The following is a 26791-nucleotide window of genomic DNA, read 5'->3' as shown; positions in this document are numbered from 1 at the left end:
GGAGTTTGACTCATTCAAGACACTTAAAGTAAGCTTGTACTAGCTTCCACAGCACATATTTTTACCATTCTTTAAAAAACATCTCCAACATCTCTATGAAGATGCAATATTAAAACACTGGATTCCCCCATTTTAGATTTGAAGCATGATCATCATCATGATTATTATAACCATGAGCTTACAATCAGATGACCTGCGATAATAGGAAAATATGTCAAATTAATATAAATAAATATTCATCACTTAAAGACAATACCGATACTTCCATACTATTGAGTATGTCAGAAAAAGATTTAATATGAACACATGCTTGTCAAATGCAGTATGCAAAAAATACCAGGATGCCCTTATCCAAAGAAAAAGTATGTGATTTGGAATGCATGGACTGTCAGTGATCCCACGTGTTAAAAATCCCTACATTATCTGAATCCCTGTTATTGGTTCATTCACCTCATTACATGCTAAATATGTCAAAAAAAAAATTATATCAAAGTGCACTGTATTTTTCTGAAGCATAAGTGTATCCACATATTCATTATATTTAATTCCTTCCATTCCAACACAGTACGACTCATTTTTACATTCATTTTTTATTTGTCAGGTCTTCCAGCTACCTCACCTTATTGAAATATCTAAAATCCCTCTATGTCTTGAAGATATATATTTAACAATTATACAACACTGATGAAATATGAAGCAATACTGAATATCAGATGCATTCCGTCCATATATTACACATGCTTATAAGCCTGAATGGGCTTTTTCGTTGCACAAATAATACAATACTTTAACGGGTCAAAGAAAAGGTGTGAGTACACCACATGTCTCCAGCTGCAGCCAAAATGCAGAAGCTTCAGAAAAGATCCAATCTGATTGAAAAGAGAGAATGTTCTCATGTTCCCACTATATATAACCAATATATATATATATTGGTTATATATAGCAGCAATCACATAGCAGCAATTTAATGCATCTATGCATTTAGACGTGGTCAAGACAATGTAGTGAAGTCAAACTGAGCATCAGAATGGGGAAGAAAGGGGGTTTAGGTGAATTTGAACATGGCGTAGTTGATTGTGCATGGCAGGATGGATCCATACTTTCATGTTGTTTACGCCAAATTCTGAACCCGCCATCTGAATGTCGCAACTGAAATCGAGACCAGGCATGATTTTTTAATCTTCTATTGTCCAATATTGGTGATCCTGTGAGAATTGTAGCCTCATTTTCCTGTTTTTAGCTGACAGGAGTGGCACCCAGTGGGGTCTTCAGTTGCTGTAGCCCATCTGCTTCAAGATTGGTCGTGTTTTGCGTTCAGAGATGGTATTCTGCATACCCTGGTATATATATACACTGTGCAAAAATTTTAGGCAAGTTGTATTTTTGAGGATTCATTTTATTATTGAACAACTACAGTGCTCTCGGTCAATCCAAAATGTTAAAGAACCTAAACCTGAATGTTTACGAAAGTAAAAGTGAGGTTTTGTCTTTCTTACGAGAATATATATATGTTTTGCTATTATTAGGCAACTATTAGTGTGCAGAATTATTCTGCAACTAAATAAAAAAACTAAAATTTTCCCATCTCACTTGTTTATTTTCATCTGTTAAAGTGAGAATAATAAAACAACTCAAAATTTACAAATAAAAATTTCCGACATGTCAGAAAAAAATCAGTGACCAATATAGAAACCTTCTTTTCAATAACTGTCAAAAGCCTTCCATTCATGGAGTCTGTCAGTTTCTTGATCTGTTGACGATCAACTTTTTGTGCAGCAGCAACCACATCATCATGTCCTAATAATGTTCCTGATGTTATCATCCTGTACCTGTTTGTAACGTGCCAATGGCTCACAGTGTGTTAGCAGTCGCCCTGGACTGAACTGGGATCAGTTCCACAAGCTGCACATAGTATGTGGAGCAGAAAGCTAAAGACCATCTTTGTGTTCACAGAGGGGAGGAAACAGTTGTTTTGGTGAGAAAGGAAAGTGTGTCCTTGAGCAGAGCAATGCTACACACACACTGATTTATAAAAGCAACTGCTTACTACTGTACTTTTGCTGCAGTGATTACTTGCATTTTCCACAATGCTTTAGTTAAAGAACTGCAAAGAAAGGGACAAACGTTTGGCTTACACCCAGTTCATGGTAAATACTTTATGGTTCCAATCTTATAACTGGAGACTATTAAATCATGCACCACAGTATACACATCAGCAGAAGTGCAATAGATTCTACATTTCTTTTTCTTTTTTATCACATGTCCAAAACATCAGAAGTCAGTTTAGAATGGAGATCTACAAATACGAGCTTTAAATAAAGCACTGCAGACCTTTTGACTTGGCAAAGCAGAGGAAGCTCGCTTGTAGTTTATTTCACTATGAGTTTCTATTCATCAATATGTGTTTCACCTGCTTTAGACTAAAACAAAAAATCTGAGGTTGTTGTTGAAAGGCATTCTGGGAAGTGTAGTAACCACTAATTCGACAAAACAGGTTGAGAGGGAGGATGGGTAAAGTGCAGCACAGAGCATCTCTTGGACCAACGGTAACAGATTGATGATATAAGAAGAGGGACTGAGGAGGTTTTCCTGCTAAGTGGTAGGGCTGTGCTAAAATATCAATACTTTTTTTTTCTTTTTTTTATTGTCAGCTTCAAAAATCTATATTTTGATTAAAACAAATTCACGTTTCAATGGGTTGTGAACTACAACCTCCGCTCCTGTAGATGTAAAGGTATGGCTATTTGCCCTCAATTGCCGGGTTTTGAATTAAAGTTTTGAACCAAATGATTAGGAATCAATTTGGCCACTGGATTATCAACAAAATGCATTGTGATGAATGAATACCAACCAGATCCAACACAGCTACTTGTTTTTCAACTCTGTTTCTACATTTTCAGTGACCTGTGTGGAATATCGCATATGCACTGTATTGCAATTTGTGGTGATTTATAATTGTGATGTGTATCGTATCGTGAAGTTATAGCCAATACACAACCCTACAAAGTGGTTGTCATTTTTTTAAGATGGTTGTAAAAAATAGCACAATGATTTCTCAAATGAACCCAATAAACTTCAAGTAAAGTTTTACACTTCTTTAGCAGAGGACCGTGACTTGCTGTTGGCATCTATTCAGCCATTCATACTTAACAGAGCCAGGCTAGGAAGCACTCAGGCACACTGCACAGCACTGGTGCAATTCTCTTACATACCTATATATATACACCAAGATGATGAGCCGTACAAATACATCCATAACGTGGCTAATAAATCTAGTCAGGTGATTATTCCATGACAACAAAGACTGAGAGGACATGTAGCATGATTGGGTAATGGTGTGTGTGTGTGTGTGTGTGTGTGTGTGTGTGTGTGTGTGTGTGTGTGTGTGTCAGAGCCTAAAGCAGTTTTTTTTTAATCTAATACTGATGTTGATACATGAAAAAACTAATAATATCTGACATGCTTATAATGTGCAGAGATTGTTACTCTTAGTGTCACAGCAGTGTTAAAGATATTTCTCTCTACACCTGACCATTAAACAGTAATCATGGCAAAAAACACACAAAAACAAAACACATACTTGACACCAATGACTTGACAATGAAAATTAGAACAACTATAGATGTCAACATGAGCGTGTATTTTCTTGTATCAAAAATGAATATGCCAAGTGTGTAGGTGCATTACAAGGCCAATGTCTGATTATATTTTGGACCCTACTGTATCAGTGTTTGTCTATGTGGTGTGTGTGGTGTGGTGTTGTGTGTGTGTGTGTGTGTGAGAGAGAGAGTTTGTGTGTGTGTGTGTGTGTTCGGGGGGGGGGGGGGGGGGTGCACATTGATATGCAGTGCAGCATTAACCCCTTGTTGTAAAAAAGGCCTTGGACCCAAAGGTGTTCTCTCCGCTGTAGGCCACGTATAGGAAGCCGTCCTCATCCTTCTCCTTGTCATACAGCTGGCCCATAGTCAGACTGCAACACACAGCAGAAAGCACACTTGTATGAGACACACACACACACACACACACACACACACACACACACATAAGCGCACACACACACACACACACACACACACACACACACACACACACACACACACACACACACACACACACACACACACACACACACACACACACACACAGCACTCTGTGAAGCACAGTCAATTATATTTACATCTCCAATATAGGTTTGTGTAGACTGAAGCCTCCGATCGTGGTTACTTTGTGTGCTGACTGTCAGAAATGTCAAATGGGTTTACAATGCTTAAAGCTACTGGGACAAAACATGTAGGACAGCAGAAGCACGGACGTTTAAGACGATGCAATCCAGGGCATGTTGGGAGGGCATGTTTGAGGGCTGTATGTGTTTTTTAATTTTTTAATTTTATATTAGGGGTCTAACTGTTTTTTTGTTTGGGGCAAACTACTGTGTCACTGCGTGTGTATTATGGCGTATAACTTTGTATGATACCCGGGGGTGATGATACAAGCAGGGTTACCATGGTGAGCTGGAACGTGCGAAGCATGGGCCATCCAATTAAACAAGCCAAGGTTTTCTCCCATCTTAAATCTCTATCTGCTGATATTGTGTTCCTCCAAGAAACTCACATTAGACCATCAGAGCGGAACCGGCTGCGCTGAAGATGGGCGGACCAGATATTTCAATCCACATTTTCAAGCAAAGCCCGCGGTGTGGAAATTATTATTAAGAAAAGTAACTCCTTTTTTTCCAAAATGCACAATTCATATTCTCGTATTGATTATTTTTTATTAGACTCAAGACTCATACCCAGCGTAATAGACACCAAATATCACAACATCCTGATCTCGGATCATACCCCAGCGGCCATTATTCTTGACTTTGGGAGATCCAAACAACGAGCTAATTGGCGGCTACGCCCTTCTCTGCTCAACGACAGAAATTTTTGTAAATACATACAGGGTTCAACATAACTTTTTTTTCCTACTGGCCCGCTGGGCCAGTGGATCCGAGTTTTACTGGCCCCTTGTATATTTTCACTGGCCCTGCACACACTTTTCTTTTCTTCATAATTTAGTGTCAATAATTACAATACCGGTATTAGAAAAATAAAGAAAGATAACCAGATCTAAAGGGAATATCTATACTGTAACAGTATAGGGAATATCTATACTGTAACAGTATAGATATTCCCTTTAGATTTGGTTATTTTTCTTTTAGTTAATTATATGAAATGTTGATATTGCTCATACACATAATATAAAACCAGGCCGACATATTGAATTAGAAGCCTACAACTGAAAGTATGTTGAAAGAGTCGGCCAGTATTTTAAAGTCCAGTAGTTTGATGGTTGTTTTTATTCTTGAATTTGGGCCGTTTAATGAATAGTTCACCTGCAGAAGTCATGTTCAAACATAAAAAAAAATAAGAGATGAAGGTCTGATCATTCTTTGTGGTGTGGTAGGCTGTTTTTATTACTCTCTCTATATGCATTAGGGATGTGAATGTGTCGACCGAATGACCGGTTTTCCACTTGCGCTCAAATTGACTTTAAAAATAGAATAGAAATCCGAAAATCAGTGGGTTATGCCGTTTTTTTAATGGGAGATTTCACCGTGTATGTGAGTTCACGTCTGGTCGTGAGCGCGCTGCAGGAGTGTCACTTCTCCATGAAGTGTCAGCTTCACATAAGAGTCCGGTGTGGGACCATTTTTTCAAACTATTGATAAAAAACAATGCAGTGCAAAATATGCAGCATAAGTTAAACGCTCGTCTAAGACTATGACGTTAAATCACCTTAGAAACACACAATGCCTTCGTCCGATCACAGCAGCGTTTCACCGTGAGATCTCGCCAGTGAGTGAGCCGCCGCGCAGATGAACTGTGGTTTGTGGCTAAAATAATAACCGGGGATATTCTCCCCGTTAGCGATTTCAATGGGAAAGACTTCCGCGATCTGATTGAATGTCTCGAGCCTGAAAACACAGTGCCAAACTGCGCGACTATAGGAACTGTACAGTGAGCGGAGTCCCTCCGTTCGTTTCTATCTACAACCGACACAATCACCGGAGACGCATTCACAGCGTTTAAATAACGCCTCTCATTTGTATTACCATTGGGGCTTGGATGCAAATACTGTAACATTACGGCGGCAGATAAAGGAAAAGCGCAGTTATCATTTTCTGCACCTCAACCTCTGCTGTGGGAAGAAAGAAAGGGGGCAAAGCAAGTCGATTAATTTGTCGACTCGCAGGCGGACGGTAGGCAGCTCTGCCAACGGAGCGAGAGTGCACCCGCTTGTTGCTCCGCCTGTCAAAACGCCCACGCATCGGTTGTCCACTGGCCTTTCATTAAAAAATATATTTTATATTAGGTTTATTATATTGAGTCTTAAATAAACACTGCTTTCATTCCGACTCTCAACGCGCATTTCAATGAACCATGATGTAGTCTACAAAAAGATACTGAACTGTGATTGGCCAGTCACTGGCCCGGGCGGGACAGTGACTGGCCAATCAACTTGCCCTGCATATGATTTTACTGGCCCCGGGCCATCGGGCTATCCGTTATGTCGAACCCTGACATGTCGGGAAAAATCACTGAATATTTAGAGACCAACGATACCTCGGATGTCTCTGACTCCACCTTGTGGGAAACTTTTAAAGTGGTCATGAGAGGTTATACCATTTCATATGAAGGGTCTTTAAAGAAATCTAGAGTAAGACGTTTAAAGGATATTGACTTGGAGCTCACCTCGCTGGAGACATTATACAGAGGCACAAATAACACCCAAACTCTGCAAAATATTCTTAAGGCCTTTGCACACCGGGCGCGTTTTATTCGTGCGATTAATCCGTTAATTAACGAACGTATACAGAGTCAATACAAGCTTCCACACCAGCGCCGTCATTTCGCATCGCGAATTTGCGTTTTTAATTTTTTCGAACTGAGTTCGATTTTTCTGGGACGTCGCTTCTAAAGTGAGACGCGACAAAATTCACATTTCAAAAAATTCGCTTTTACCTTGCGTTTATTCGCGTCGCGCCCGGTGTGCAAAGGCCTTTAGTCTTAAATACGAGTATAACACTATTTTAACGAGTCAAGTGAGTGATCAGCTTCTCAGACTTAAGCAACATTATTTTGAATTAGGGGATAAACCACAAACTTTGCTGGCCCGCCAGCTCAGAGGGCAACAAGCCAGCAGATCCGTACATACAATAAAATACAGCAGAGGTGTGGCTTTAACTGACCCGAAACAGATAAATAAACGCTTTAAGGAGTATTATCAGGAGCTGTATAAATCCAAAGCTAATGGTGATATCGACGCATGGTTAAAAAAGCTAGACATACCAAAGCTAGACGGCGCCTCCCGCGAGGCCTTAAACTCTGAACTGTCCCCTGCAGAAATCACAGACGCTATCAAATCGCTGCATAACGGCAAGAGCCCTGGGCCAGATGGCTTCGTAGTTGAATTTTATAAGAAGTTTGCTGACCAAGTAACCCCGATCTTGCATAGAATGTTCTCCCACTCAACCGAAGCGAATAGGCTCCCATCAACACTGTATAACGCAAACATTTCTCTCTTGTTAAAACAAGACAGGGATGAAACTAATCCGTCCTCATATCGACCAAACTGCAGAAATCCAGGGAGCATGGCGGACTGGGGTTACCATGTTTTTTACATTATTACTGGGCTGCCAATGCTAGAGTCATGATGTATTGGCAATTTACATTAGAACACAAGACGTTAGACCTGATCTGCCCCCCTGGTTGGCCATTGAAAAAACCCCAAAAACTTCTCTTACTGCCCTCCTTTTCTCTTCTCCCAGACCGCCTGCCTCCTTTAGAGGAGACCACTTTATCCTGTCCAACGGTCAGAGAATTTGGAACCAAATTAGGAAGGCCTGTGAACTATCGAACACGACCATACATGCCCCAATCTGGCATAATCATGCCTTCCCCCCCATCGTTCACAGATTCAGCATTCAGAGATTGGAGCCGGAAGGGAATAGTAACAGTAGAGGAACTTTATATAAATGGTCACTTTGCTTCATTTGATCAGCTCCCTTGTCGCCACCTGCAGTGGACGTGAGAGGTTTACCCCAGTTTTGTTTTTTTGTGTGTATTTATAGCTTATTTTCTTAATAATTTTGTCTTATTTGCTTATTTAATTTTGTTTTTGTATTTCTTGTCTGTTTATGTGAGGGAGGGGGGAGGGGGGTGGAGGGTGGGGGTTGTGTGTGTATTGTATGTGTCTACTTATTCCGTCTTTTTGTCTGTATGGAAAAAAAGTGCACGGTGCTGTTTCAGTGGGCGTGGGTTGGGTTCCCCCTGGGCAGAGACCTGTTACTGCCCCCCGCCCCTCCGCCTGACTTCCACATGCACCGAACAAGATTTCCTTCATAGCAAAACAAGGGCAAACTGCGCCCAACTGACACACATTGTGGGCGTGTTAGCGCCGGCATATACTCAGTGCAAATTCCTTTGTGGATACGGTGCTAAATTGGGGCAGATTGCGGGCACTATTTTCGACACAAATAATGCATGCACAATCCATTCTTAGTGGATCTGGTCCTTACTTTGCATATTTACCTCCTACAGTCCGACTTAAAAAATGCTGAACTATCCCTTTAAGAAACCTATCATCACACTGTTCACGGATCAGAAGCCTGGCTCCTCTCTCAATCACAGTGGGCCATGCTGCAGCTGATCCAGGGGCTCTTATATTAGCTAATCATTTGACTCTTTTGTGTCCAGAACCAAACACTATACGCATTTTTTTTTAAATCTGCTACCTGTCCGTACTGTGTGCTCTTAAAACAAAGCTGATGTTGATACACAGCCTAGACTCTGTAAATTGGTATGTAATCAAAGGGGGCCCACTTTGTACGGACAGGTAGCAGGTTGCCAGGGGATATTCACTGATTTTCACAAAGTTATTTTTTCAACAAACATTCTCCAGAATCGGGAATTCAGGGACCCGACGTGCACAGACAGTTTGGGTGGCAGGGGCTCAAGTGAAGAAAAGGGATCTTTTCATAATCATTTCTAGAAAATAAAGTTTTTAAACAAAACGTTTAAAAAGTGTCACATTTCTGTCTAACATACCAATACTTTATTTCACGCAAGTACACAAAAATAATGACAATAAAAACCTTTTACTCACACAATTGTTACTCACTAACAGGATTCTACAAAACAATCAGTTGACATGGATACAATGGTCTTCTTTAGTAATCAATATCATATGAGCAGGCAACAACAAAGTTACACACTGAATATGTTATGGGTGGTGATAGAAATCCATTCATGTAAAAATTGTGATTCCTATCTAATCGAAATTCCAAAAGATCCACAGCCCTATATGCAATGACAAAAAAATTAAATTCAACTGAAATTAAAAGCTAAATATTATGCATATCAAATTTGTGAAGCCGGCTTAGTTTGAATTGAACTTATAGCACTTTTTGGGAGCAGAACGTTGTGCAATAGGGTGACCTATAGTATAATTAGCATAACTGGCTTAACCAAAGCATAATTCTGAAACGATGTAGTGTGTGGTGCTGTTGGAGTTAATTGTGATATATTATTTGGTCCTCATATCCTCATTGATGTAAATGGGGTGGAAACAACCCAAAATCTGAGTATTGAAACCGTCATGAAGGGAGAGATTCATTGCAGTCTTAGCTGGGTGTACGTGTTGAAAGTCGCAAATGAGATTTTGGTCTGGTTGTGATGTGGTTTGGGAGGCTACAGGAATGTACAGTATAGTAGCAGTGTGCCATGTGATGTAAACACTCCTCAGCTCCTAACAGGCCCGGTTCTACGGGGGTGCATAAACATGCATTGCACCCTCAATTGAAATGTTTGCACCCTCAATTGGAGGCATTTTTATAAATATACTTTAAAAAGATATATGTAATTGCTGTAAGAAAGCCTACCAGTTCTTGCTGTAGTTTTTGCTAAGGTGACGTTACTGTTTCTCTTTTGCTTTCTCTCTCGCTCTCGCTTTCTCTCTCGCTCGCCCACTCGCTCACCGGCTCCGTGTGTCAGCAAGCGGGTGAGCGAATTAACAACACTTTTTCAGAGCTTTTCAAAATCGCAAAATAAAAATCCAGTATTAGACAAAGTGGGAGGTTACGATGTTAAACAAACATAGTAGGTATAGTGAAGTTTAGAAAGTATACATTGAAATATTTCTCAAATTTCATAATTAATTTTTTTTTTGCACCCCTTCTAATCTCAGATGCACCCCGAGTCATTATGTTCTGCAACCGGGCCTGGCTCCTAAAGAGATTATCTGATTGAAGTGAAATTTGAATTCGGCTCAGGAAAATCAAAACTAAAATGAGTCTCCCGATACCTTACGCTCTCTTTGTTTGTCTAGATGTGCTTCAGGCCTGTGTGGGCGTGTCCTATGGCAGTGCTTGACTGACACCTGGGGGCCACGGTTGCTAGGAGACTGGCTACTTTTGGCACCTCATAGGCCTATAGGAAGATTTATATATAAGAGATTTTCCTGTTGTTTCCCCCATAATATAACTAATTTTTAATTCAATCTTATTCAAAGCTGTTCTATGGCTGACCCTGTGTGAAGACCCCCCTCTGAAGTGCGGTAACTTGAGAGGGGATATACGAAAGAGAAAACATTTCAATGTAGCCAATTGACTAAAGTTACTGAACTGACCTAGCCTGGTGCTACCAGACCATCGTACTTCATTTCATTTGTACAGAAGGTCTGGAAGTGCTGTAATTGGCAAACGTTCACTCACTTGGAGGCGGGTGTCTGTTAAAGTTTAAAACTATTGGATCTGCTCAGTGCCACTCTGGATTAGCCAACCAATCGCATAACGTTTGGTCGTGAGCCGGCTTCTGATGGTGCGTTCAGGGAACTCGGAAATGTCCGACTTCACTACATATTGTAGTCTATGGATCTACCGGTACCTGGCAACGGTAACTTGCTAGAGCCTCACGTTTAGTTATTTGGATGAGAAAGGTTGTAGGCGTCCATACTTTCCCGAGCAGATGCACTGGAACACAGACAGGTCAGAACTCGGAACTACCAAGTCGGAAATTTCCGAGTTCCGAGTGTAAAGGAACGCAGCATTCAACTGAAACTGGAGCGCGACTTCGACGTCATCGTTCTCAGCCACTTCCTCTGTTCGCTGATTGGACACTCAGAAATTTGTTTGAGCAAAATCCCACTAATACGCGTACGCCCCATCCCCAGACTGACTACTGAAGGGAAAATTAAATTTGGGCAGAAGTGGGTGGGCGGGCAGAGCCAGGCTAGAACTGACCTGGATTGGGGGACAGTTTTGTCCACAAAGAGGAAGATGGCTTTCTCTGAAGGCAGCTGGATGCGTTTCCTGATGATCCACATGAACTGAGCCACGGTGATGTCAGAGGGCACCAGGTACTTCCTCTTATCAATGTCCACTATCTGAGAGCCAGACACCTTCTCCACGATCACCTGGAGAAAGACCAGGACAGAACACACCCTGACACAGCTTTCAACACTGTACGGTTATGACATGGCCTGTACATCCACAGTTTTGGGAATGTTAGTTTGTTGTTTACTTTGGATTTCACTGCTTATTGGAAAGTAAAGCTGGATCGAGCGATTATTCTTTTTTTTTGGCAATTTTGCTATTGAGATCGTTTTGGAGAGACAGAGATGAACGACATGCAGAGAACGATCCTGGTGGGATTCTAACCCGGGTTTACTGTGAAGAGGACTGAGACTCTATGGTAGGAGGGGGGCACTCTAACCACTACACTACAAACCCACCTCCTGGATCGAGTTATTTTAACCATGTTAACACAAACATTCCTGGCAGCTACATACCTTTCACCCCCTGCCCCTACTTTGGACAATCACACCATACCTCCCTGCTGCTGCTGCCAACTTACTCACTTCTATGATTAGAAGAAGAGAAAACTTGTTAAAAGTATGGACGTACAGTATGAGGCTCTGCCGGACTGTTGTGAGTGCACATACTGGCACGTGGCCATCAATCCTGAGATACATCAGCAAGTGTGTTGATGGGGTAATAACACAGACGATCAAACCATTAGGGCCATACAGAGCCAGACTTAAAGCTGGCAGTAAAGAGACAGAGACTGGAGAGGGATCTCAACACCAAAGACATGAGACCACATATTCCTGATGTCGAACTAGCTTTAGACTTTTTCATTTCCACCTTTCTATCTATTTTAAATACACATGCCCCCTTTAAGAAGTATAGAGTTAAGGATAGATCCAGTCCTTGGGTTAGTCCAGAACTTACATCTCTTCTCCGAACTAGAAACAAAGCCTGGTCTCTTGCTAGACGTACTAATAACGCCTCACATTGGACTGCATTCAGAGCCTTAAGAAATAAATGTACATCCTTAGTGAGGAAGAATGTATCTGACTACTATTTAAAATTGATCACAGACACCTATTCTAACCCAGCAAAATTCTGGAAGGTGGTTAAAACCAACAAAAATAGCTCTGCTACATCAGCTTCTATTCCAATTCAGGTTAAATTTGATGATAGTTTTATTACCGATCAAACCGAGATCTGCGCTGGTTTTAATAGACATTTTAATGTTGCTGGCCATATCTTCAAAGAGGACAACTCTAGATCTTCTCTAGCAGACAACCAGCTACCCCTTGAACAGGTTCATATGCCTACCACCAATGATGTTCCTCAGTTTTCTATTATTCCTGTGTCCTCCAGTATGGTTCTTGATGCTCTCTTAAGCATTGACCCCAAGAAATCCACTGGAGAAGACAACCTAGACCCATTCTTTCTCCAACTCTCAGCCCCTGTAATTGCAGAGTGTATTACCCACATTTTTAACCTTTCTATATCTTCCTGCGTTATTCCAAGGATCTGGAAATCAGCTTGTGTCCTTCCTTTGTATAAAGCGGGAGAAAAAACTGACCCTAATAACTATAGGCCAATATCCAGACTGTCATGTCTGTCAAAAACGCTGGAATCCCTTATTAATTACCAATTGAAAACATTTCTCTCAAGTCACACTATTTTATCTGTTCACCAATCTGGTTTTAGAACTAACCATAGCACTATCTCTGCCATCACTCTGGTTACTAACAATATTGTCTCTGCCTTAGATAATAGTAAACACTGTGCTGCCCTCTTTATTGATCTCAGTAAAGCCTTTGATACAGTAGACCATTCTTTACTATTAGATAAATTGGCTAACATTGGTATTAGTGAAAATGCGTTTAGCTGGTTCAGTAATTACCTTTCTGACCGATCTCAATGTGTGAAGCTAGGTAATATCCAATCTGGTTTCTTACCCATAACCAAAGGTGTTCCACAAGGTTCAATTTTAGGTCCGGTACTATTCACCATCTACATCAATGATATTGTGTCTCTTGTCAGTGGTTGTCAAATCCATTTATATGCTGATGACACCATCTTGTATTGTGTTGCTGACTCTGCAAAGTCAGCTATTGAGAACCTGCAACTGTCCTTTAATGCTCTTCAGAATGCTCTTATTTCACTTAAACTTGTCCTTAACCAGACTAAAACTAAATTCATGTTGTTCTCTAGGGCTAGAGATTTAGACAATAGTGCATGCATCTATGCTGTGAACGGTTCTTTGATCGAGAGAGTCTCTGAATATAAGTACCTTGGTATCTGGCTAGATGAAAAACTCTCTTTTACATTTCACATAAAAAATCTTGTCTGTCGTCTGCGACAAAAGATTGGATATTTTTATAGGAATAAAGCTACCTTCCCGTTGTTTAGTAGGAAAAGGATTATTGAGGCAGTTTTTATGTCTGTCCTTGATTACGGTGATGTGGTTTATCGGCATGCATCTCGTTCATGCCTTAAACTCCTTGACTCTGTATTTCACTCTGCTTTGAGATTCATTACAGGAGATGCTTATGATACACACCATTGTGTTTTATATGAAAAGGTTGGGTGGTCCTCCCTTAAAGGCCTACTTCACCGGTTTGAATATGAAGGTGAATTGAATTCTGAGATCCTATGTAGTATAAATGTGCAAAAAAAATTAAAATCGGTTCATCCTAGCCTGAGAAAAGGCAGAAAGAGTGTTTTTTTAACCCTATATTTCTCCTTCTCGTGACATCACAGAAAGAGAAATATAGGGTTAAAAAAAACGTACTTGTAAATATTACTGTGATGTCACAGTAAAAGACATCACAGTAATATTTACAAAGTAAGTTTTTTTTTTTTAACCCTATATTTCTCTTTCTGTGATGTCACGAGAAGGCCTTTTCTCAGGCTAGGATGAACCGATTTCAATTTTTTTCGCACATTTATACTACATAGGATCTCAGAATTCAATACACCTTCATATTCAAACCGGTGAAGTAGGCCTTTAAGGAGAGACGTGATGCACATTGGCATATTTTTATATATAAAGCTCTGACTGGAAAGCTACCACTCTATCTGACAGAAATGCTGCTTATTTCAGATGGGCTTTATCAAACCCGCTCAACTGACATGATCATGTTATATGTCCCCTATGCCCGGTCTGAGCTTGGTAAAACCGCTTTTAGCTATAGTGCCCCTGACTCCTGGAACAGCCTACAACATACAATTAAAATAAATACACTCATATCTGTTAACCAATTTAAAAGTATTATTTTGAATCAACCCCTCCACACTTGTAACTGTTTTAATTAGGCTATTATTTATTTCATTCAATTGATCTGAATGTTTTAAATTGTTGTTGTCTGTGTGTGTGTGTGTGTGTGTGTGTGTGTGTGTAAACTTGTTATGTATTCTCATTGTATATTGTGTATCTGTACTCGACGTCATTGTAAAAGAGGGTCACCCCTCAATTGATCTTTCGAGGTTAAATAAAGGTTACAAACAAACAATGTGCCAGGTTTACTTCCCCTACGACCAACCTCTGTCAGTATCCACAGTGGATTAGAGAAAAAGCCTTTTTAATTGAACATATCTCTGTCACGGTAGGGTGCTGCTTTGTGAAACTGGTTCTCCAGCACATGACCAGTTGCCTTCAGAGTCAACAGATCCACAGAGGATGCCATCTCCACTGTCTTCCACACACCCTACAAAATAGCCCCTACAGCAGAAGGCTGTTTGTTGATTTCAGCTCTGAATTTAACACTACACCCCCATGATAATAAAAATAGTAAAATGAGTCTAAATGTGAGCATGTGGTACCACACTCAAGCAGATAGGCCTATTGGACTTTCTCAAAAAAACGTCAGTCAGATTGGTGGTCTCATCTAGCCTGGAAATCCAGACCTGTCGCTTGCCCCAACCACATCCAATGCGGAAGTGACAAAAAAAATGCAGTTCGCAGAGTGGCCACTCATTGAACCCCATGTTAAATAGGCCGTTTTCACATGATTGTTAACCTATTTAAGGCCTTGTACAAAAAAACGATTATTTTCTGTATCTTTATGTCATAGCTACATGACAACACTGGGGGTGAATTTTTTGTACCAGGCGAACATTTTATTCTATTGGAGATTAAAATGTATGAATAATTAGGGGCGCAGACTCTTGAGTGACAGCTAGCCGCCTGCTGGCCCTCACTTTGCCCCTAATTATTCATACATCAGCTAGATGGGCGTATCTCCCTCCCCCCAACGTTACATCAATGCCCTTTTTTGGTACGAGGAAATGAGGCGGAGTCTAAATCTGACAAGATGGCGACGCGCATAGGGGAGGACGATTGGCTGCAGTAGAAATAACTCAGGTCAGCCCGGATGCTACATCCATTTTATATACTATCTTTGGTCTGGACACAATCCATTGGAGTTGGGAAGGTCTATTGATTCGACTATCGTTCTAGATATGGCTCTGGATTTCCAGGCTAGGTGTCATCTGAATTTCTGATGGAAACTTTAGAAGAGAACATTCTTGTGCAAAGTTCTTGTTAACTTTCACAGAGGAGCAATAGAAAGCATCCTGACTGCAGATATTACAAGCCCAGGACAGGAGGAGGTCATTAAAATCACCCAGAACATCATTGGCACTAGGGCTGGGCGATATGGACCAGATCTTATATCACGATATAGGTAATTTTATATCACGATATGGATATATATCACGATATAGTATTTTTCCTTAAAATTCAATGGATTACAATAACCGTACTGAACTTTAATCACATTAGATTATTTTCATCTTTTGCTTGGAACTTAAATTTCCATACAAAATACCACACCAGTCTGGCTTTAGTCAGTCAGCGCAAAATAAAAATGACAGCATCAACCAAAGAGCCTACATTTTCCAATTGATAGTAGCCTATATCAAAATAATGAAAGACTTGAATTTTCCTGCAGTATTTGCTCATCTTCATTTAAAATAGCTGTCAAAATTAACTAATGAGCAAATGTCTGGTAATACTTTAACTCCAGCTTCAACACAAATAATATTTTCAAGTTTGACATGTTTTAAAGTTACATAAAACCAGCCTTGCTGGCTGTCTCCAACAATAACAGCACGGGGGTGAAGCCCCGAGTAGGCTAAAGACAGGGTTCTCAACTTTTGGAAATTGTTTAGAGTGAGACAGAATTTTTCCATGCGAGCGCGTGATGCGCGCGAGCGAAATTTTATTGTGTTTATTTATTAATTTAAAGCATAATAATGGTTTTTAACACAAGTTCAGTTCAATATAATTTCTTTGTTTTATTTAAAATATAGCCTATTGTAGTAATTTTATGATCAAAGTATAACTGGATTAATACCAAATGCCAGACTAGTGAGATGGGTGTAGGCCTAGGGTAGTTGTTCGGGGTAGTTATTTCAGTAAAACTCTTAGTTCAGTTCAGCAAATATGGATACTGGATATTACTGATGCTCGCTGTTGTAGCTTCGAGTGGCAGATTTTGAGGCCTTCAGGATAGGGGTTTTCTGGCTCCCACTTGAAGCACTGTGGCTCCACACCAGCCATTTAGACCATCATAATGGAGGACAATGTTCCTTCTAGGGCTAGTCTGTTTCTGGTGCTGGTGAAGACCAACCATGGAGAAGACTCTTTCGGCGTCCGCATTTGAATGTGGGAGCACTAAAACCAACTTGGCCCCTCAACTAGTAGGTGAAAAATCAAAAAGCAAGTGCAAAACAAAAGCATTATTAGCTATGTCTTATGGGCTTCATGAGGGGCCTCTAAGGCCCCCACACACATACAGGAATAAACTTTCTACATGTAAATTATATACTGTTCATAAAAAGTAGCTCCATCATATAACATGGGTCTGCAGACCAATCTTCTGAAATGTTTTTACAGTTGCAGAGTAAAGAGTGCTGCCTGTTTAAGAAAAATAATGTTCCTTCTGCAGCTCAAGATTTGATTTAAATCTAAATTTTCCAGATTGATTTTTCAGATTGATGCATTTTACTTTAAAACTGTACCAATTTTCTTCCAGGGGGGCATGCCCCCGGACCCCCCAACAAGGTACAGGATATCTCCCACAGTATCCCAAAATCCTGTGGGAAACACTGACTCCCTTAATATGTTTATGCCAGTAAACGTATGTATCTTTGCGGAAAAGTCAATGTAACTGACTGGATAGGGAGGGGGGCGGGGGGGCTTTAAGAGTCTGGGCCTATTATCTCATAATCCGTCTATGAACCAACTAGTTTCCACAATCTTTTTTATTTTTGCGGGGAGCATGCACAAGCATTATTCATAGAAGAAAATAAAAAATAAATGTGGGGGGCCCCACACAGGGTCTTGAAACGGGCCCCGAGATCGTTAGGACCGCCCCTGCACGCTTGTCGTGTAGCCTGACGAAACGCTGCGCCTTCTCTCTGCCCGCTCGGCTCTCGCAGAATGCATTAGTGGGCGCAACAAACGCCACGGCCCGTGTGAAACGGCCTTAACTACTGAACGAAGGAAATCAAATTAGTTTTCCCCCAAAAAACGGGACAAATTGTGTCCCGGGAGAGATTTTTCTTTCCTCGGGACAGCTGGTGAAAAAATAGAACAATTTCGGGAAAAACGGGACGGTGGCAACCATAGATAGTATAAATAAGGTGGCAACACTAGGTGATGGTGGTGAAGGCCAGGATTTATCGAAGCTATAGGCTATATATAAAAAAAATAGTTTGGCAGAGTTATAATTTGCGTGAGAAATGCAAGGTGTGGCGTGGAGCGTGTGAATTGCCTGAAATGCGTGTGTCTCACTCTCATTGGGTGAGGGTTGAGAACCCTGCTAAAGATGTCATTATTAGCCAGCTAGCTCACGAGAGCTAACCCATGTAGTTTGCGGCTTAAAACAAGCCAACTCTGCGTCACGGCAACAGCACGCTGAAGCAGCAAGCAAGTTTCCTTTGCCCGATGACATTTTTGACCGTTAAAACCAGCTGCTCTGCCACCGTGACACGGAGTTGGTTTGTTAACTGTAAAGTGACGGCGCACCGGAGCTATAGAGCTAGACAGCTAGACAGCTAGACAGCTAGAGCAACAGATGAGGCTTCTTCTGTTGCGGGTAGAGAAGCTGTATTGCAGCCCAGAACTCTGCTGCAGAGCCCCCGTGTGGCGCGGCGGTGTAACTGCAGTGTAACTGTAGGGACTCGGAGGGACAGCTGCCTCCCGCTCCATCTATGCTCCCGCCACATGAACTTTTTTTCTCTGCGATATAAACGGTATGGCAAAATCTCTCCCGGTAGACACTTTCATATCGTCCACGATATGATATCGTCATATTGCCCAGCCCTAATTGGCACCCATTCACTGAGTATTATACAGTAAGACTGTACATATTTTTATCTGAGAGTGAAGGAACTACTCATCCCACAATTGATTGCGATTCCTTACCGTTTCCCTAAGAAACGATAGTTAAGCACGCTTGAGCCCTATATGCCCACACAAACCTGTCAAACGTTCTAGACACTAAAAAATATGTTTTTTAAAATACGTTTTATAATATTTGTTAACATTTACTTTCAATCATAATTTTTTTAAACAGCTTATTGAAACACCTTTCTAACTTTGATATGAAATATTGATTTTTACTATTATAGCCCAGACTCCCAGGCTTTAACACCCAGCCAGCTGCCCCATACAAGCAGTCCCTCCCCCCTCCACTCACCGGTACTCTGTCAGGATATTTGTTGCGTATTTTGGCTGACTCCACACATCGGTGCTCTGAGGAGGAGAAGGGAAACAAACAGGAAGTCAGAGATTAAGAGGATGACTGGGGCCTCTTGGGAGCATGCTGCCTTATACACAGCCCAGCCCAATGCAGTATGGTGATCCATAGGAGAGTCAAGCACAGCATTAAGGCTGCCAGCTGTCTGGATAGACACAGAGGATGCTTTGTACATTGTCTGAGTTCATTTCAATAGTCATCCTTAAACTTATAGACATAACTGTTTAGCTTGAGCAATGAATCACAGCAATGGTTTTTCTTTTTTTTCTAAAGGTGAAGTCAGCGATTCTGGGGAATGCTTGTTGTCAAAATCACTTTTTGTCAAAATCAGCAATATCTGCTCACGATACCTATATGTGTGTGCTGAAAAAGAAACCGAGTGGCTCTGTAAACGGGCATGTTGCTATGGTGGTTCCAATTTACAGAGCCTATAGGCTTTGTATTTACACTGGATGTTTCTCCATTGCACACTGAGTACAGACAGGTTGTTTTTTTCTGTTCATTGGCATGAACAACGTGTCTTGATAGGAGACACCACCCAAAAGTAAAAATATCATTAAATTGTCTTACGGATAATTAATATTGATAAATAAAGTGATGCTTTCAACCACATTGGATATATATTTTGAGTTATTTTAACAAAAAACAAATAAAGATTGAAGAAAATACCACAGCGTTTTTTCTGTTATCATTTTCCTATCGGCTATCCAGTGTATTGGCTTAACATCACAGCAGTACAACTTGTTGAAGTGCTTTAAAAAATGTCAACACAACGTCCCTTTTGTTGGTGTAATGTTAGACTAGCTTTTGAATGTCCTGCTTCTCCTACATCTAAGCATCCTAGAAAAGTGATGTCCACGGATATGGACATGTGGACGGAGATGTGAAGGGGTTAAGTTACACTAACCATTTAAGTGCTACTCATTATCCAGAGAGTAAAGGGATCTATTCCTAGTGAGGCACTGAGCAGAGGCCACAGAGGGGAGGGGAAGGTGATGGCTGATAAGATGGTAGTGGATCCATTTAGGTCCAACGCTCTCATTAGCCCAGATAAGAGGCCTACTTTAGGAAACATCTCTAAGGCCAGCAGCAGCAGCCTCTCACTGGAAAAGGAGATTCCAGGGTTATCTGAGGAGAAAATAGACACAGAAGCTGAGGAGCTAGGAGACAGATATGTCACCCATGGTTTCACCGTTTGGTGAATGAATGTTCCTTTTGAAACCATAATGATGCTCGTCATGTTAGTGGAACAAGTTACAAGTTCCGGAACACATATAAAGTTCACTGTTCAGTAACACTTTACAATAAGGGTACATTCAGTCATTGTTAGTTCATGCTAAAGGCTAATAACAGTTTGTTAATGCGCAGGTGAGCATGCTTAGTTATTAATGGTTAGTTAATGCTTGGTTAAGCATGAACTATTCTTAGTTAACTAATGCTTTGTTAAGCATTAATCGACTGCTCGTCAATGCTGTTATTATTAATATGTAATCAGCGGCGGCTCGCCCATAGAGGGCGATAGGGCGACGCTCTCCTTGAGCCATGCCAGCAAAAAACAAAAATATAATAAGGATAATAATAATGATGATATTTTTTTTTTTGTATTTATAATCATAATTTATTATTTCAATACAGTTTTTACCTGCATCTAAGTCTGAATATCATTGTACAATCAGCTTCTGTGCTCTGTACCGTCACTCTGGGGCGATTTCGTATGGAAGTAAATGAGTGTCATCGGATTTTGAAAATAAAAAGCCATTGAATTTTAAGCACTGAATATTTATGCATTGAAATAATGTATCTGAATTGTTTGCCTCTGAATTACATTTTAAACAACTAATTTTCACCTTTATTTTACAATGTTCTCAAATTCAAAATCAAATATTCAACGTTAAAAAATTCAACGTGCCAAATTCAACTGCAAAATCCCATGTATGAAATTCAGAGTAAAACTTTGGGGACCCAAGGAAGAGCAATCGATCATAGATGCTAGATCGCGTTCAAACAAAGAGAGCTAGTGGGAATATTAGCTTGTTGCCTTGGATACCCCTGACTGATGCAGGAAGGCAAATCAGGTTTTAGCCATGTCAAACGGCAACGCAAGTGACAATGGTGCTTGGGTGAGTACAAACATGTTTCTATATAGGGAAGAATATAATGGCTAGCATATATATAGAAAGATGTTTGTACTCACCGAAGCACCATCGTTACTTGCGTTGCCATTTGACATGGCTAAAACCTGATTTGCCTTCCTGCATCAGTCAGGGGTATCCAAGGCAACAAGCTAATATTCCCACTTGCTCTCTTTGTTGAATGCGATCTAGCATCTATGATCGATTGCTCTTCCTTGGGTCCCCAAAGTTTTACTCTGAATTTCATACATGGGATATTGCAGTTGAATTTGGCACGTTGAATTTTTTAACGTTGAATATTTGATTTTGAATTTGAGAACATTGTAAAATAAAGGTGAAAATTAGTTGTTTAAAATGTAATGAGTTAAATTCAGAGGCAAAAAATTCAGATACATTATTTCAATGCTGCAAAAAATTCAGATACATTATTTCAATGCTGCAAAAAATTCAGATACATTATTTCAATGCATAAATATTCAGTGCTTAAAATTCAATGGCTTTTTATTTTCAAAATCCGATGACACTCATTTACTTCCATAATTTCGGGCTGGTTGAAAATCACCCTGAGCGCTCTCATAGACTTCAATGTAAAACTTTTTTTTTTCAAACTGCAGGCCTCGCAATGCAATCTCTATGGGTTCCGGGGGTGCTCGCCCTAACGTGTTGTCGTCATACGTACAGTAAACAATGAACCAATTACAGTGACTGATACAGTCACATGTTCGGTCTGCTGCCCAAAGCGGTCATATTCAAGAGTCAAGACCAACATAACTAATATCAACTCAGGCTAGGCTGGCAAGCTACTTGATCATGTCATTAAAAGGACTATGTCCTTTCCAGACAAAATATAACCATCAAGCAAGTATCTACCAAGATGGATTAGGGGGTCGTATAAACGCGGATTTTCACGGGGCTCGTTTGAACGGCTAACAGCAGGATGCTAAGGCGCTAACGCTCTGTTCTGCTGCCGCTGCATGATGATTATGGACTATATAATGGCTTTTGACCCATCCTGATGGCAGCACAGACACCGCATGGATAACTTTGGGTGTCACCACTATGCATCATCTCTCAGAAAAGGTCAAACAAACATTAAACATCAATCTGCATATGGACGAGCCTGCGCCGTTCAACAACTGATCCATAGACTGTTTGTTTACTCTGACAGCTGCTGTCCGTCCGCGGCATAAACCCGCCTACCAAGTAACGGTGCTGTAGACAGCATGGACATATAAAGAAAGGTAGACAGTAGTAACGCAAACTAATGTGATGATTGCACATATGCTATGCCAGCATCCATTTTTGTTTAATCAGAACACAACTGTCAAGTCAATCAGATTATTGTGATTAATTGTAGAGCAGGTCTCTTAACTTTTAAAGGAAGCCTATCTGAGGAGCACACTGGTAGATGACAAGTTATCTGTGATGGCCACAGCCGGATAATTAAATCATTTTAGAGCTAAAATAATTTTATTCAAGAAATTAACTAACTTTATGTCCAAAGATACTGTACAGTACAATGCTTGTCTGATGGTGCCAGAGTGGTTATGCCAGATGAACAGGAAAAACAAACTGTTTAATGCAATATGACATTGTCATATTAGCTATCTGATTTAGGTTCATTTTGGGTCATTTTACCCATCATGGCAACAATAGCCCCCCCTGAGATTATTGTCAGGAGCCGCCACTGTATGTAATTACAGTAAGTTAATGCTTAATGAATGAAAATAAAGCATTAGGCTAACTAAGCATGCATAAAACAATTGATTAATGCACCCTAATTGTAAAGTGTTACCGAATGTTAAATTAGGCATCCGTAAAACTCACTAGGCCTAGCCTACTTAGTTTAATGAAGTGTCCTGCTTTTATTATTTTGTAAGTTTGAAAGACTTGCTGACTCAGTTGAGCAGAAGAGGCTAGGCCTCCCCAGGAGGGTGGACACTAGCGGTGTGCAGCAATGCAACAAAAAAGGAAAGTTGAAGTGCTTTTGATAAAAATGTGCTTAATTTTGCAGAATTAACTAGGCAATTTGAAAACTCATTTCCACCTTGTGTTATCTACCGGGGATTTAGGCTAAGCTATATGCGAGGTTAGGCTAGGCCTACATTCAATTGTCAGATGTTTGTATTAGAGTTGGCGATTGAAATGTCTTCATGGAAAAGAAAGAAAGACACGCCTCAAGGAGACATCAGCTGGTGTGATGCATCAATGTTAATTAGGCCTGACAGCGGTCATTTGGACTTGCGTGAAGAAAAAGCGCCTAAGCATTTGTTGCGAGCCATGCAACATTATCCATGCGAGGTTTGATGAGACAAACATGCATTCTCTGCGCTGGCAATGATGTGGCCAAAAGCAGGAGGAAGGAAGGAGGCAAACAGAAAGGAGGATGCATGACATGACAAGAACATCTCTTGTTTCATAACAGACCCCAGACCCGTTTACCGAGGGAATGGTCCTCTTTAAACATCCATTTCATCTTTGCTGGATCCCCGCACTGTGGCGTGATGGAAGAATGGGAAAGACGGGCTTCTAGATCAGAGGATAATGTCGGCACAATGTCCAAAATATCCACACGAAAGCGATCAAAACAGAACGTCAACAAATGTATCCGAGCTCTCTGAAGCCTTCAACTGTCCGTCTGGCTTGGAGGTGACGTCACTGTCCGACAGAGAGGGTGATGATGATGCCTTCAAGTGCTCTCGGAAATAATCGGTCCGTCCAATATATTGAGCCCACGTAAACTATTTTGAATAAATACTAGCCTACACATGCAGGAAAACTACCGAGACGTGGGTTTCGGATGCAAAATTAAACTGTTTATAAAATCATGCAGTACAATGTGGACCTAAATAAACGGAATAATCCATTGTCCAATGCATAGCCTATATTATATTTGTATGTAATAGGAAGGTCTGAATGTAGTGATAAAGATCATGGTTCTATAGGCCTGCAGTCTATGGGTAACCTGAGGGCCTCAAGTAACTCCACTGATGGTAGGCTATGGTTTATTGTCATGGGCACCCAGGGGTGAAGATAGGATGGGCCTTGGAGGAAGTATGGAGCTCCCCTGATCAGAATCACTTTATTAGCACCAGGTAAAGGAACAGAGGGGAGGGTTTGTGTTCAGGGTCAGCCAGGATCTTTCATGATAATAGGCTACTGAGGTACACAGTACAGTACACTTTGTCCTAGAGATGCCCACTTGTCTTACCATAGTTTTTGAATTTTTTCCAATGGCCATATGTATTGCTTAATCTTTACTTCCCTTTCTAATCATCTGCTTGACGAGCCTGTATCAGACAGATTTGCTTGTCATCTTGTCATCAGTGCAGTGATCACCTTACTCATCAAAGAGAGGAGAGTGTCTCTCTCCTATAAACACGCTGCGTGAAACCCTGACACAATTCTTTACATTTCTGTTTCTGTTTTAACATTTCGACTTTGTCTTTTGCATAGAGGGACCAGACTACTTCCTGCCAACCCTAACCTTAAAGCGGCAGTTGAGAGTTTTTTTACTGTAATATTTGGCAAAACTGTCATAATAGCCATTCAGCTATATGTAGGTGAAGTGGTCTGAAAATATTTTTTTATCACTTTGCACCCCCCTGCCTCTGTGTGCTGCCCCCCAAAATTGCCACCGCTCATGTTAATTTTGACCAATCAGAGCGAGGTCAGATTCTCCGTTCTTATTGGCTGTGGGACCTTGGCAACGACGTTGATGCGTCAGTTGCGTGAGCGTTCACGACCCTAGCAGTCTGACACTAGCCTACTGTTTGGTACAAGGCTACTACGGCGGACAGCGAGTGGCAATGTCTTCACAAACGAACCCTCAATTTACCATTCCCAGGATACTAACAACTAACACCGCTAAGACAGCAAAAAAACGAGGAAAGACGAATATTGAAAAGTTAACTGCTGAAAGGGAGACGGAGAGAGCTTGAAAAAAAGTACACCGGCCATGTCTTCTTGCCCTATCACATCAAGACCTCTCCGACCGCGACCTCGCGACTTTTTTTTTCAAAACAGCGACAAGCGACAAATCTAGCTTTTTTTCTGGTGTTATTGGTGACTTTTTTCGCCAAAGCAAGTATCATCTCTTCTCAACGAGCAGCGGGAGCCCCGAGCTGAGAGGTGTATCTCCTGCTCTGACCGCAGCTGGGAGGAGCTGCTGCGCGAGGACCGGGCCGTCTGTCAGTGCTCTGTGACGGGGGACGGGCCAGGAGGCTCCCGCTGCTCGTTGAGAAGCGTTAAAAGTGATATTTGCTTCGGCGAAAAAGTCACCAATTACACCAGAAAAAAGTTAGATTTGTCGCTTGTCGCTGTTTTGAAAAAAAAAGTCGCCAGGGGGGCTGAAAAGTAGCTAAATATAGCGACAAAATCGCTAAGTTGGCAACACTGCCCGAGCAGCCCTTCCCAGCTGCGGTCAGAGCAGGAGCATTGATAGGAGATACACACACACCTCTCCGCTCTGTTACAATTAGTTTGCTATCTTGCCTGGCTGTTACAGCTACTTTTGTTAGGCCTACCAGCACACTTACAATGATTTTAAGCTAGCATACATGGTATGTCTGTGATTAAAATGTATGCTCAATATGTACGTATGTAGTTATCATTACTAATGTTTAATCACCTCGGAATCGGACATGGTGTTTGTCTCCTGTCAATGTAACTGAATTCACATGAACGTGAGAATTCAGAGGGAGGAGCTACAGCAGGTAGAACGTTGGGGAAACAGCCGTTGGGATCCCAACGGCTCAAATTATCAACTGCAGCTTTAACCCTTACAAATCAAGGTTAAGAACTGCCAGGTCCAAGCAGTGTTGTAACTAGGTCAATAAGTGAGAGGGTTATTACTGATGCAAAACTTTGTTTGGTAGCAGCTAGACCTAAATATGTTTTGTAAAATTCCTCTGTGAAGAAACGGGTAATTAGCCTATAGCAAACGAAATAGTGGAGTAGGCTAGGCAATAAAGTAAAAATTAACTAATTATAAATAGGCCTATGGCTACCAGTAGCTAAATATCTTTACAGGAGGCACAAGCATTTGTTTAGGAAGGGAGTGAAAGAGAGGCGGCAGGATGCATGGCAAAATGAGGTAGGCTATTAATTGCCTATGAGAATGAGATTAATAGTATTAATAGTCCCTCGTAGGAGGTTTTAGGATATGTAGGGGGCCAAGTTTATTTTAAACTACGCCACAGCTCTCACGCTATATAAAAAAAAGTTTGCAGAATGGCTGCAAAACCAACATTCATCAAGTTAATTCAGAACTTTGCTCTTTTGGTTTGTGTCTGGTCTCACTTGTTAGTTATTAAATCAAATAAGCCTAGGCCTATGTAGCCTAATGTTATGCCATAAAAATCCTCTAATTTAGGATCTTCAAATGATGATGTGACGCAGGGCTACTCATGTTTGTCAGATTAGCGAACAGTCTGAATGAACGACTCGCACTCATCTACAGTACATGTATGTAGTTGTGCCACAGGTACTTTTCTTTCCTCCATTGTATTCGTGAAATGAACGCAGCATGAATGCTTCCTTCCTCTGGAAGC

The 26791-nt window shown here is 40.9% G+C and overlaps 1 protein-coding gene across 1 annotated transcript; it reads right to left on the bottom strand.

Moving 5' to 3' along the window:
* Window positions 1-1456: 1456 nt before the first annotated feature.
* gabarapl2 (GABA(A) receptor-associated protein like 2) lies at window positions 1457-23871 on the bottom strand. Its single transcript, XM_080028342.1, has 4 exons — window positions 23682-23871; window positions 19048-19103; window positions 11285-11457; window positions 1457-3970 (listed from the first exon to the last, which is right to left on the bottom strand). The coding sequence occupies exons 1-4, from the start codon at window positions 23713-23715 to the stop codon at window positions 3856-3858; spliced, it is 378 nt and encodes a 125-aa protein (XP_079884468.1). The 5' UTR covers window positions 23716-23871; the 3' UTR covers window positions 1457-3855.
* Window positions 23872-26791: the final 2920 nt, after the last annotated feature.

Source organism: Ammodytes marinus, assembly GCF_949987685.1.
Source record: "Ammodytes marinus genome assembly, chromosome: 5".
Lineage (NCBI taxonomy): Eukaryota > Metazoa > Chordata > Actinopteri > Uranoscopiformes > Ammodytidae > Ammodytes > Ammodytes marinus.
The sequence above is the reverse complement of the archived record's forward strand: the minus strand, read 5'-3'. Positions and strand labels throughout refer to the sequence as shown.